Source organism: Neoarius graeffei, chromosome 16 (genome assembly GCF_027579695.1).
Source record: "Neoarius graeffei isolate fNeoGra1 chromosome 16, fNeoGra1.pri, whole genome shotgun sequence".
Classification (NCBI taxonomy): Eukaryota; Metazoa; Chordata; class Actinopteri; order Siluriformes; family Ariidae; genus Neoarius; species Neoarius graeffei.
In genome coordinates, this window is record NC_083584.1 from 59,694,028 (window position 1) to 59,708,127 (window position 14,100).

A 14,100-nucleotide genomic window follows, 5' to 3' on the forward strand; every position below is an offset into this window, starting at 1 on the left:
GATAATGAGATGAGATGAGACTTGATGTATGAACATGGATGTGCCCATGATTACACCATGATGCCTGCTTTGAACTCTGGTTCTAATTCCCTGATAAATAGCATACTGAGTTTATGGACTTGTGTTCTACCTGCTAGGCATGGAAAAATAATCTGCATCAGTGGAGCTGTTAGGTATTTTCTCCAACTACAAATCTGACTCAACTGTTGTCTAAAGCCAATATTGAGTTGAATCTAAGAAATAGGAGATGGAAATTAGGCGCTGTAAAATTAGATTAATGTTATGGCATCTAGATTGGATTGAGTTGGATTGAATCACTTTTTAAAAGAGGCCAAAAATAGATTTTTTTCACACCCTTCCTCTTTTGCATCACCCTGCTCACCAGCAGCTAAACACAGAGTCCCGCTACTCTACAGAAACCCAACTGTAGTGACTAAGCCTGAAACATTAGCCGCTAGTGGTTGCTAAGTGTGAGCTGTTTAGATGTGTGCTCTCAGCATAAAACAAAAAGAAGAAAACAAACTTGGCCATGAACTGGCGATATCAAGTGCAATTTATTTATAGTGTTTAAAATAACTTCTAATACGTTCCTAAACTGCGATAAAACAGAAACAAATAAAAAATAGAGAAATTTGCCATGAGCACAGTCAAAAACTGTTTACTTCTCAATCTCAACAACACCTGAGACTGATTAGACATGAACTTACGGTAAATAACCTCTGGCCACCCTTGGCCTTACCAAACCCAATATACACCCCCTGGAGCTTGGGAGGAGTACAGCATCATCTCATCTCATATCTCATATCTCATCTCATCTCATCTCATCTCATCTCATCTCATCTCATCTCATTTCATTATCTTTAGCCCAGTGATTCTCAAACTGTGGTACGCGTACCACTAGTGGTACGCGGGCTCCATTCTAGTGGTACGCCAAAGAATTACTTAATTAAATATAAATAAAATTTAAAAAAATAAAATGTGAAATACTATCCATAATATCCGAATGGATGAAAATATCTTATCAACCGATGACAAGAAAATGAAAGGAGATACAAATTAAGTTAATAATTTTAAAAAGTTTGCAAGTGCTTCTGGGTAGCCATACGTAGAGTACGTACGCATTCCTGCCGGTTCTGCTGACAGACGGTTATCCACCATTGGTAGACTAGGCTGTGATGGGAAAAGGTGGAGGTGGCTTTGCTAATTATGACGAGTACGACAAAATTATTGTCGTGGCTTAAATCCGCGAATGGGAGCGTGGATCAGGGGAGAGGGAGAACTGAAGAGGACGTGTGTGAGCCGAGCGCAGATGCTAACGACAGTGGCAAAACCAGCCCCAGAACTGCTAGCAAACGGCAGAAACCAGTAAGGAGGAAGTATGATGAAAAATACATAAAACTGGGATTCATTTGGAGTGGGACAGAGGAGCTGCCCAGGCCGCAGTGTGTTGTATGCGGGGACGTTCTGAGCAATGAGTCCATGAAACCGTTGCATCTCAAACGGCATCTTACAACCAAACACACAGCACTAAAGGACAAACCAATGGATTTTTTTTTTTTACGAAAACGTGATGAACTGAAGCAGTCCAAGTCCACCATTCTGTCCTATGGTACACCCGTAGCCAAAGCACAGGAAGCTTCATATCGTGCCAGCCTCCTGATCACCAGAGCCGGTAAGCCGCACACAATCGGGGAACTGCTGTGTTTACCATTAGCCAAAGAGATGACACATAATTTTATTTGATTAATTATTTAAGTACAGTGTTTTATTTTCCTATATTTAAACACAGTGTTACTGTTCAAAGTACTGTGTATAATGTTACAGTGGCCAACAATATTAAATATACTTGTCAAATAAAACCTCCACCTTGTTTTTAATGAATACTTAGGCCTACTACGCTACTGTATTTTAATGTTGGTCATTATGGTGGTACTTGGAGAGCCAAGTATTTTCTGAGGTGGTACTTGGTGAAAAAAGTTTGAGAACCACTGCTCTAGCCGCTTTATCCTGTTCTACAGGGTCGCAAGCAAGCTGGAGCCTATCCCAGCTGACTACGGGCGAAAGGCGGGGTACACCCTGGACAAGTCGCCAGGTCATCACAGGGCTGACACATAGACACAGACAACCATTCACACTCACATTCACACCTACGCTCAATTTAGAGTCACCAGTTAACCTAACCTGCATGTCTTTGGACTGTGGGGGAAACCGGAGCACCCGGAGGAAATCCACACGGACACGGGGAGAACATGCAAACTCCGCACAGAAAGGCCCTCGCTGGCCACGGGGCTCAAACCCGGACCTTCTTGCTGTGAGGCGACAGAGCTAACCACTACACCACCGTGCCGCCGAGTACAGCATCAATACAAAAACAAATATGGCTCTTACCTCAACAGTGTCCTGATGAATCTTATAACAGACTTGAAATGATAAAATAATTCATTTATTTATACTGACTGAAAATGTCTGATAAGTTGAATGCCAGTGTACTGAGAGAAAGGGTTAAATATCAAAATGCAGAATCAAAACATCCAGCAGCGGAGAGGTGATGAAAAAGGACAGAGGAGACTTGTTTGAGCTGCCAGAAAGGCAAGAGTAACTCAAACAAGAAGACAGGGTCATCTATATCCCCCGCCCTATATACCAACTATATACCAAGTTTCAAGATATTATTTGTCACATTTTTCAAGTTGTGCTGCAGGAAACCAACCCTACCTCTTTACACTGACCTCAGCAACCCATGGCATAAACCCAGCGGACCTTTGGTCCAGGTGAACTAAAAATTAAAATTTCTCACATTTCTTAGTATCAAAAAGCACATATACATTACTTAATCAACACATATACCAACTTTCAAGACCAAACCACTCATAGTTTTCAAGTTCTGCTCTGGAAACCAAACCTACTCCTAAGACTAACCTGAGAGACTAAGTCTGAAATTGTTTCCATGGAAACATGAAAATTTTAAATTTCTCAAATTTCTTAGTATGAAAAGGCACATATGCATCACCTTGTTAACATGTATACCAAGTTTCAAATCCGTATCATGAATAGTTTTGGATATATGCTCCGGAAACAAACATTGCTCTTAGAAACTAAGTCAAAATCTATTTTTTATGTAAAAATTTTAAAAAATACTTTTTTTTTTCCCAAAAATCCAAAATAGCAAAAGGCACCAGTTCACATGTTGCTTGATATGTATACAAAGTTTCATGAAGATATCTTCAGTAGTTTTAAAGATATGGGCCGGAAACGAAAACGTGACCGGACGGACAGATAGCTGGATAGACAGCTGGACAGACAGACAGACAGACGGATGGACAGAACCCATTTCTATATCCCCTGCCCAGCTTCGTTTGGGCAGGGGATAATAATCACTCTTTACAAATGTGGGAAGCAGAAAAGCATCAGACAGACTACGAGAGCAGAAGACCAGATTGGACCACTAAAATATTCATTAACATATTCAGAATGCAGACTCTAGTCCAAAATAGTAAAGCTCAATGAGACATGGTTTGAAGAAAATTTAAGCTGGAAATATTTTTAACACCATTATCTACTCCAAACCAGAGAATATTAAATGCATCAGGACAAAAGACAGACATGTGTGACAGATGAACAGAAATGCATTGAGGACACATTTCTGTCCACTCTATATACACCTACCATGGGGGCCGGGAGCCCCTTGAATCCCTTTTGGCCCTTGGGGCCCTGGTTTCCCAGGTTCCCCTGGGGTCTTTTCAGTGGATCTCTTTCCTGGTTCTCCTTTATCACCTTGAAAGCCTCGTGAACCTATTGTCCCTGGCCAGCCTGGGGGGCCTGGCAAACAAAGAGATTGCAGGAAATAAAGCTGACATATTAGCACTTTTCTTGCACTTAACCCATAGTATCATCAGTACATCCAAAGTAAGGATGATAGATCTGCGACTGCTGCCAGAATTTTAATCTTAACACTCAACTATATGAACTTATACACACCAGGCATAGATTCTCCTGGTGGACCAGGAGGGCCTGGCAGGCCTATCAATCCCATGTCTCCTTTGATACCAGGGGCCCCAGGTGATCCTTTCTCACCGACACAACCTACAGTCAACAACAGCAGCAAAAATCATATAATCATCTATTCGATTATACAAAGAACAAAGGCGCAATTTACAAAGATGCATTGTGATACTTGAACATATTGGAGAATGGGGGTATTTTGGCCAGGAGCAGTTTTTAAAACAAACAACAAATTACTTCTTGAGTGTCTCTCTGGTTGTTTTCACATGATCCAGGCTAAACATGATCCTTGTCATCATCAATGCAATTTTGCTCATATGGTCATCATTATAATCCATTATAATAGTGTTTAGTCATAATGATACAAACTGTGCTAGAGATTCCATTTCAGTCCATCATTTTCAGATTATTCCTTGAAAGTGCCATAATTTAACACATTGCTATGTTTGTTTTTCTTTTCTATCACTGCTGATTGTCATGTTATGATGCCATTAAGCTGAAGTGGATTGTTCATTAGCTCAGTAAATGTTCTAATAGTCTGGCTGTTAAAGGAGATACGCAGAACCTTTATTTTTAAATACATTTCTGAGTGGATAGTATCTCCATCCTTGACTCTTATATGCTGCATAAATGGGAATAAAACAATATATATTTTTGAGAGTTAAAATTGACCACAAAGTTGGCATTCGAGCCGCCCCGCTGAGCCAGCCAGCCCTGAGTGTGTGACGTCACTGCGGTAACCGGTTTTAAGGCCGAGGCCTTTGACAGCTATAGACCAAAGTCATATAAATAAAAAATTATGGTGAAAGTAAGAAATACCATTACCGACTTGCTCAACTAAGACTGATTTGACTTCATTGATTGTGGGTTGACTCATTAAAACAGGATAGGTGTTATAACTGATGCAACATACATGCACAGTGGTGCTTGAAAGTTTGTGAAGCCTTTAGAATTTTCTATATTTCTGCATAAATGTGACCTAAAACATCATCAGATTTTCACACAAGTCCTAAAAGTAGATAAAGAGAACCCAGTTAAACAAATGAGACAAAAATATTATACTTGGTCATTTATTTATTGAGGAAAATGATCCAATATTACATATCTGTGAGTGGCAAAAGTATGTGAACCTTTGCTTTCTGTATCTGGTGTGACACCCTTGTGCAGCAATAACTGCAACTAAACATTTCCGGTAACTGTTGATCAGTACTGCACACCGGCTTGGAGGAATTTTAGCCCATTCCTCCATACAGAACAGCTTCAACTCTGGGATGTTGGTGGGTTTCCTCACATGAACTGCTCGCTTCAGGTGCTTCCACAACATTTTGATTGGATTAAGGTCAGGACTTTGACTTGGCCATTCCAAAACATTCACTTTATTCTTCTTTAACCATTCTTTGGTAGAACGACTTGTGTGCTTAGGGTCGTTGTCTTGCTGCATGACCCACCTTCTCTTGAGATTCAGTTCATCGACAGATGTCCTGATATTTTCCTTCAGAATTCGCTGGTATAATTTGGAATTCATTGTTCCATCAATGATGGCAAGCCGTCCTGGCCCAGATGCAGCAAAACAGGCCCAAACCATGATACTACCACCACCATGTTTCACAGATGGGATAAGGTTTTTATGTTGGAATGCAGTGCTTTCCCTTCTCCAAACATAACGCTTCTCGTTTCAACCAAAAAGTTCTATTTTGGTCTTATCCATCCACAACACATTTTTCCAATAGCCTTCCGGCTTGTCCACGTGATCTTTAGCAAACTGCAGACGAGCAGCAATGTTCTTTTTGGACAGCAGTGGCTTTCTCCTTGCAACCCTGCCATGCACACCATTGTTGTTCAGTGTTCTCCTGATGGTGGGCTCATGAACGTTAACATTAGCCAATGTGAGAGAGGCCTTCAGTTGCTTAGAAGTTACCCTGGGGTCCTTTGTGACCTCGCCGACTATTACACGCCTTGCTCTTGGAGTGATCTTTGTTGGTCGACCACTCCTGGGGAGGGTAACAATGGTCTTGAATTTCCTCCATTTGTACACAATCTGTCTGACTGTGGATTGGTGGAGTCCAAACTCTTTAGAGATGGTTTTGTAACCTTTTCCAGCCTGATGAGCATCAACAACGCTTTTTCCGAGGTCCTCAGAAATCTCCTTTGTTCATGCCACAATACACTTCCACAAACATGTGTTGTGAAGTGAATTTGAAGGGACTTTGATAGATCCCTGTTCTTTAAATAAAACAGGGTGCCCACTCACACCTGACTCTAATTTCACCTTCAAATTAACTGCTAATCCTAGAGGTTCACATACTTTTGCCACTCACAGATATGTAATATTGGATCATTTTCCTCAATAAATAAATGACCAAGTATAATATTTTTGTCTCATTTGTTTAACTGGGTTCTCTTTATCTACTTTTAGGACTTGTGTGAAAATCTGATGATGTTTTCGGTCACATTTATGCCGAAATATAGAAAATTCTGAAGGGTTCACAAACTTTCAAACACCACTGTACATGCATGCATTTTCGCTGATAAAATGTAAAAGGCTAATTAAATAATCAGATGAACTAAGACAATCACATTCTGAAGCAAATTAAATAATCTTATACCGGTAACTTAAACACACAATACAAGTTACATGTATTAATCTAAATGCAGGTAAACAACGAGTGTTGTTGTTTTTGTTGTTTTGTATCCAAATGAGAGTCGCATCTTACCCATCTGTGTTCTTGCTTCTTGAAGGCCGACCTTGTGGCTGATTGTTTTGAAACAATCTGACTTTCAGTTGTTCGTTCAGTTCTCCGTTCATTCACTTCTTCCATGTAAGGGCAAGATATTGCTGCTGAGGTGAGCATATCCAGTGGAGAAATCAGACGGCTGCTCCACTCATTCTCCATTTTCTCCATACTGTGTACTCTGCCATTACTGCTCGGCTCAGGCAATTACTAAAACCCAGGACGGGATGGGTCGTCACGGGTTTTAGCAACAACCGCAGGGAGGTCACTGCCCAAGCGATAATATGTCACATCCCGTTCCGTCCCGTGTTTTAGCAACAACCCTCGGCTCACACTCCGGGAGAACTGGTGCAACTGAACTCACTTTCCTTTTCTTGTAGTTTTCTTTTCCTTTAATTGTTGGTACTGCACCCTCTTTCAATACGGGCTTATAGCCAACGCTCCTCAACAGATCAAAGGTCTCGTATGAGTGTTCAGTAAAATGTGCAGAGCAGAGGAGAGACCACTTTGTAGACGCCCAATGTGCCCGTGAACAACTCGCAAAATGCATCCAAATCTTTGCAGTTTGAACATTCTTGGGCCATGAATGCAACATAAATCCACCTTCTGCCGTGTTGCTGCACCTGCCAGCAACACATCTACGTGGCATGGCGAAAATTAGCTCAAAATGAAAGCTCAATGTTGCAGTTCGCTCTGTGTTTTAGTATAGCGGAAATTCTTGAGGTCTCAAGGCATTTATAAACACAAAGTGAGGCCATGGTTCTGCGTATCTCCTTTAAGCAACAAAAAAACATGGAATTGTTCATTTTGTGACAGAAGCATTAAATTTGGCACACTAGCTCAAGTTGATGTATGTAATAATTCTAGATATGGGGCATTTCAAATTCGGTTTCTAAACCCTGGAATATGCATGTGCAAAATCGACCCAACATGAAAACGAGGCTAAATGAATTTTCTTTGTTTCTGTGACAGGGATTGTAATCAGTAATGACAAGAGAGGTATTTTTTCAATATTTTGATATCACATGATCATATGAATCCATATTAACAGCTAAAACATTGAACTACAAAAACACTTTTCTGGCAGCCTTTTTATTTACTTAATACTGCATCCCTATGTCATGTGACTTGTCATGTGATATCTTTGAGAACAAGAAATTCTCTATTTGTGAGGTAGATTTCAATCAATGTGTCATTTTTTTGTAAACAATCTTATAAAAATACCTTGGAAAAAAAAGAAAATTAGTTTAGCCTCATTTTCATGTTGGGTCAATTTTGCATATGCGTATTCCAGGGTTTAGAAGCCGAATTTGAAATGCCCCCATATCTAGAATTATTATATACTAGCAGGTTACCCGGTGTTGCCTGGGTTTTGCAAAATTCTGGGTTGCCCCCAGACTTCCATGTCAAATTTGGTGAAGATCCGCTGAGAAATGATGTTATCCCAAAACAAACAAAAATCCAAACATCCACCACCCAGGGGCCCACTGGGGACCACCTGGGGCCCGTACATGAATTTTGTTTATATCTGCAAAATTCCGGGTCACCCCAGACCTACTTGCCAAATTTGGTGAAAATCCATCAAGAAATGGTGACGATAGCTCAAGACAAACAAACAAACAAACAAACAAACAAACAAACAAACAAACTTTGTTGCTTCTTATTTAGATATCAATTTGAGCTAGTGTGCCAAATTTCATGCTTCTATCACAAAGTGAACAGTTTCTCACCTTAACAGCCCGACTATAATGAATCCCCTGCTGGAAAAAGGCTGAAGTAAACCTTTTCAAACATTAAAAAAAAAAAAAATTCAAATAAAATTAGCCATTTGAGTCTAGTTGCTGGAAAATTGCTGGAAAAAGGCTGAAGTAAACCTTTTCAACCATTAAATTTTTTTTTTCAAATAAAATTAGCCATTTGAGTCTAGTCCATGTACTCCAGCACAAAAAAAAAAAACCAAAACCAAAATTGGAACATGTGGATGTTTGCTAGTTGTACCTGCTGGACAAGAGTAATATGTTATTTTTCCTTGTGGACCAGGATCACCTGAGATTCCCTGTTAGACATTCAAAAACACAACATTAGTAAGATAGTGTATCTACAATACACTGTGTCATGTTAGAATAATAGGAGTGTATTCAGAGTTGAGAATTTAGCATGCACAATTGTGCACGTCAGTGTACAACTCAGACTTCATACATAATGCCAGATTTAACTGCTATTATCCTTTAAACCATATGAACATTGTTTTTTTTCTTTCTTTTTTTTTTTTACAGGAGAGCACACTGAATTATTGGCAAATTGCTCGACTCCTGTCACATGTTTATTTCAATGGTACGAATCTTCAAATTCATATTGACATAACTTTTGGACTTAAGTCACCAACTTAAGAATATTAACCCAAATAATTATAAGGTGGAGTAAAAAACCTTTTGTCCTGGGCAACCATGTTCACCAGGGAGTCCAGGGTTTCCTCGTTTACCCTGTAGGAATAAGGAGAATATAGGAAATAAAACACATATCAACAACGAATTCACTATAAACACACACACACACACACACACACACACACACACACACACACACACACACACACACACACATTAGGCTTTGTACCTGAATTCCTTGTCTGCCAGAATGCCCAGGAGAGCCACAATCTCCCTTTGAATAAGTTGCAGAGTGAAAAGATTAAAACAGTCATCCACATGAATTGTAATAAACATAAATATTATAAACTGAGTTGAGTAAAGTCAAGTACATGCACTAAGGCATTACTGTCATGTTAGTTATGACCTATATAAAACATTATAAACCCATGCAGCCATAATATACAGATATCTACTTCAAGAATATTGCTACATGAAGTACTGCAAGGCTTATTGATGGTTTGATATGAACCCTGTTTGAGTGTCGAGCATTCTAATATTTCACTCACTGTAGCACCTGGACAACCTGCGACGCCTTTCTCTCCTGTTTCCCCCTTAGGGCTGTCAGTTCCCTGGCAAACAGACACATACATCAGTAAACAACCTAGAAAATCCCTCAAAACAGCACCATAAGTTCTTGTGAGTTCTTTGTATCAGTAGATCAGCAGGTACTTCAAAAAAGTACCTCAAACAGAAAACGTCACAGGAGAAAGATTGTTCTTGTATTATTTTTCAACATAGTCTCCTTTAACTTCAATGCATTCGGTCCACTGATGTTCAAGCTTCCTATCCCTTTCCGGAAGAAGGTCACATCTTGAGCCTCCAGATACTCCTCAACAGCATGGATGACTTCATCACTCTGAAAATGGCCACCATGTGAGTAGGATTTCAGTTTGGGAAACAGATCGAAGTCAGACGGTGCCAGGGCGGGTGAGTAAGGTGCATAGGGCAACAGTTCAAAGCTACATTTGGCTGCTTCTGCCCCTGCCACCTGTGCTGTGCGGACGTGCACATTGTCCTGGAGCAACAGCACACCAGCTCCAAGCTTTCTTTCCTCTCCTTTTTTCTTTGCTACTTTCATTTGAGCTTTTGTGGACAGTGATATAAGACTTTATAGTATACAGTTATGTCCCAACATGGGAGTTACGCCCCTGGTTTCCGGGTGAGGCCAAGAACTTTTTGAAGTACCCTCATACTGTATGTGGAGAAAGTTCTCTGTATTTGGACTTGTGCTATCCAGATGCTTTACTTAATTTTCTTGGAGGCCTATTCAGATTATTATAAATAACCCCATGTAGTTACAGCCTTTTTAAAAACAAAAAACTAAGTAGTACCCTTCTCCAACACTTCCCTTCTCCACTTTCACGTATTATTAGGGATTCAAGCACCAAAGGTGCTGGAACCTTATTGTTTTTGCTCAGGTTCCTCTTATTCTTATTAATTTTCTTTCCTAAAATGAATCATGTAAAATAAACCATAGAGACACAAATGAAGTGGCTCGTGTCAACAGACAGCCAGATCAACATGCACACACTTACATTTGATCCAGGGAGTCCACAGTCTCCATCAGGTCCTTTTTCCCCCTAAAATAATATGATTATCCATTAATCCATCCATCTTCTTTTCTTTCTGATGTGAAATGTTATTGTATACAGTATTATTGTCGATATTCAGTTACTGTTTTTTACGTCTTCTTTTAATTCTGTGGGAATAATATGCCATAATATAATATTTACATATAAAATGATATTGGAAATATTTTCAGTTTCAATCATACTATTGTTCTGCCCTGTAGATAGGAGAGAATGAATGCCCTTACTGCTTTTGGGATGCAGATGATGCAGTAGCAAGCATTGGGTAAAAGGAAGACCTGGGTGGTGTAGCACCATCACCTCACAGCAAGAAGGTTCTGTGTTCAAGCCCAGCGGCCAGCGGGGGCCTTTCTGTGTGGAGTTTGCATGTAGTCCCCGTGTTTGCATGGGTTTCTTCCGGGTGCTTTGGTTTCCCCCACAGTCCAAAGACATGCAGTTTGATTAACATGGGGCGGCCTTGGGCTGAAGTGCCCTTGAGCAAGGTACCTAACCCCCAGCTGCTCCCTGGACGCTGTAGTGTGGCTGCCCACTGCTCTGGGTATGTGTGTGCTCATTGCTCATTTGTGTATTCACTGCTTCAGATGGATTAAATGCAGAGAGGAATTTTACTGTGCTTAAGTGTACGTGTTATAAATAAAGTATATTTGAAGCTTTGAAGCTATGTGGTCAAGAAATGGGCTGATTTACCCCTCTTCTTCTTTTAGTACCAATGCAACAGTGCAGAGCTCAATATAGCTTGGCACAACTGCGTGGTGTGACAAGACCATGATGTACTTTCAGGATCTGCAGTTTTCTAAGCTTAACGATGAAGTTAGATCCTTCAATCCAACCTAATCCAACAGATTTAATTGCCTGACCCATTTTGTGGTGTATCAGTCCTATATAGTGACTATACAGACTTGAATATACATTATTTGCCCAGTGTTGTATTTTGCCCCTGTTTTTGCACTTGTGACACTGGTTTTACTGTGACTGATTTCATCTCAAGGGTGATCCTGGACCTGTTGGCCCTCTCAGTCTTCCAGGAATTGATGGCTGTAAAGGACTCCGAGGAGATGCAGGGCTATTTGACAGTGGGATAGTTTCATAATTAGCTCTTGAACACATTGAAGAGGGCAGGCAATCTGTGATAAGAGCGCAGACAATGGCTGCAATGGCAAATGACGAACCATAGAACTGAAATCAGTGCTAAAATTACAGAGGCTCAAAGCAGAGAGGAAGCAGAGAGTGGTACAAGTGAACAAAGCATTGCTATCAAACTTGCACTGGACACCACCCAAATATAGAAGAGGTTTATTGCTAACACCATGGTGCATTTGCTCTTTGAACTCAAGGAGAAAATGCTAATGATGGGAGATTTAATGGGAAAAAGAATCTTATAGACAGTGCTCCAAGATGTGGTATCCATACCAAAGGGGCATCAGAACTCATTGGATCTGTAAACACAAATGAGAAGAGTGGTCTGGCTTGATTAAATGCTGGTGAAAACACCTCTGGTGTCTGGGGAGATCTTTGACACACAGGTTCAGGATGCACTGGATGATCGCTTGTCCTTGCGAGAAACATGATCGAGGCATGCTACATTTTCAAAGAAATGAGTTTCAAAGACCACAAGAGCAGATGTAAAGAGTTAGGCAGGATGCAGCACTGGTTTCAAAGTAGAGGACCAGAACAAAAAGGAGGTTCAAGTCAGGGCAAAGACTGCCAAAGCTGCCAAAGCACAATTCAAATAAAGTGACAGCTTTGAAGCTATGTGGTCAAGAAATGGGCTGATTTACCCCTCTGCAATTAAAGAATTGAGCTCAGATCACTGGCTACTGAGCACACTGTCCACATTTTCTCATTTAACCACTGCTGAACACCCCAGCCCACAGAGATCCACCCCACAGAGGTGCAAGAAACAAGCCAATTGACTATATTGACTGTGGGAGTGCAGTTAATGCTAAAGACACAGACAGTAGATACTGTACATGGTGTGCCTGGGTAATTTCTTTGAAATTAGAAGTGAGGAGAAGAAATCTGCCCCCATTACAGTTGATGAGGAATATAAGCAGTTTCCCTACTTTTACAAAAATGGAGTGATAGAGTTACCAAGTAATTTCTTTTGGGTTGGCTGGAGCAACCGGGGTGCTCAAGAATTGTGTGCAAGTCTTCATAGAGCCCTTGCAACACCAGAGTCAATTCGTACTTCCCTGTCTGGGCAGTTGTCTGCTATGCACAGTCTCGGCACCAAGTGACAAGGACAAACATCTGACAGGAAGATGGAAGAATGAGCCTCAGTATCAGCATATTGAAGCTGTATGGCTTGAGCTGCAACATTTCCATTAATCACTAAAAGGGTCACATGTACTACTGAGGACAGACAATACTGTGATCGTGTTCTTTGCTAGCACATGGAAAGTTTGCTCAGTGTCATCTAGTAACCCTTTATTTTGGGCTGTGAAGAATGTTTTAGAGTTCCTACATATATACCAGGGACGGACTGACAGTTTGTTACTGGGAGTGCATGAACTAGTAAGGACGTTCCTTAAAGGTGTGGAGGGTCTCTGACCCCAGTGTAAAACAATGGTCTCACAGTAAGACCTGGACTTGGGGCAACTTGCCATATGTACTAGTATAAGACACACATATGAAGTGGCTTTCACTTAAGACAAATTAAATCAGGTAAGTCTGCATACTGAACTGGAATTCAAACATCATGGTATTACCAAAGCCAGCATTCCTACCAAAGGTACTGCCATTAAATTACATTACAGGCATTTAGCAGACACTCTTATCCAGAGCGATGTACAACATACTCAGAGCAGCCTGGGGACCAGTTGGGGGTTAGGTACCTTGCTCAAGGGCACTTCAGCCATTCCTGCTGTTCTAGAGAATCAAACCAGCAACCTTTTGGTCCCAAAGCTGCTTCTCTATCCATTAGCTCATGGCTTCCCCCATTGTAGCTTATTAATAAATCCATCAATTTATCTGTGTTTGCAGATGAGTGCCTGTCCAAGCCACCCGGTGCTGATGATGAACTCTCAAACACTCTATGGAAGTGACCACCAGCTTGCAGATCACTGACCAGATGTTTACTTCCTTTGGAGAGCATCACGAAGAGCTTCCACTACCTAGACAGGTTAGCCCACTGAGTGAAGTGGGTTGCACAGTGAAGTAAATTGACTGCACAGGCATACTTGAACACTGGTTACTAGACGTCTTCTTCCATATAGTCTCCACTAACTCTGGAAGGAAACCGTCCTAGCGGTCTAGGACTTAAGGGAGTAGACCAGTACATCATGGTATGGTATGTAACCACAGTTCTACTACTAAGTGGAGGACTATTAGGCCATCTAGAGCACTCAA

The 14,100-nt window shown here is 40.8% G+C and overlaps 1 protein-coding gene across 3 annotated transcripts in view; it reads right to left on the reverse strand.

The window, feature by feature from the left end:
- The window catches only part of col4a4 (collagen, type IV, alpha 4), a 144,091-nt gene that overhangs the window by 49,859 nt on the left and 80,132 nt on the right, over positions 1–14,100 (reverse strand). For all 3 annotated transcript variants that reach the window (XM_060943292.1, XM_060943294.1, XM_060943293.1), the window contains exons 14-20: positions 10,699–10,743; positions 9,670–9,732; positions 9,351–9,395; positions 9,164–9,217; positions 8,733–8,790; positions 3,979–4,083; positions 3,667–3,819 (exon numbers count right to left, since the gene is read on the reverse strand). In XM_060943292.1, the coding sequence (XP_060799275.1) occupies positions 3,667–3,819; positions 3,979–4,083; positions 8,733–8,790; positions 9,164–9,217; positions 9,351–9,395; positions 9,670–9,732; positions 10,699–10,743 (523 nt within the window). The remainder of the gene's footprint in view (positions 1–3,666; positions 3,820–3,978; positions 4,084–8,732; positions 8,791–9,163; positions 9,218–9,350; positions 9,396–9,669; positions 9,733–10,698; positions 10,744–14,100) is intronic.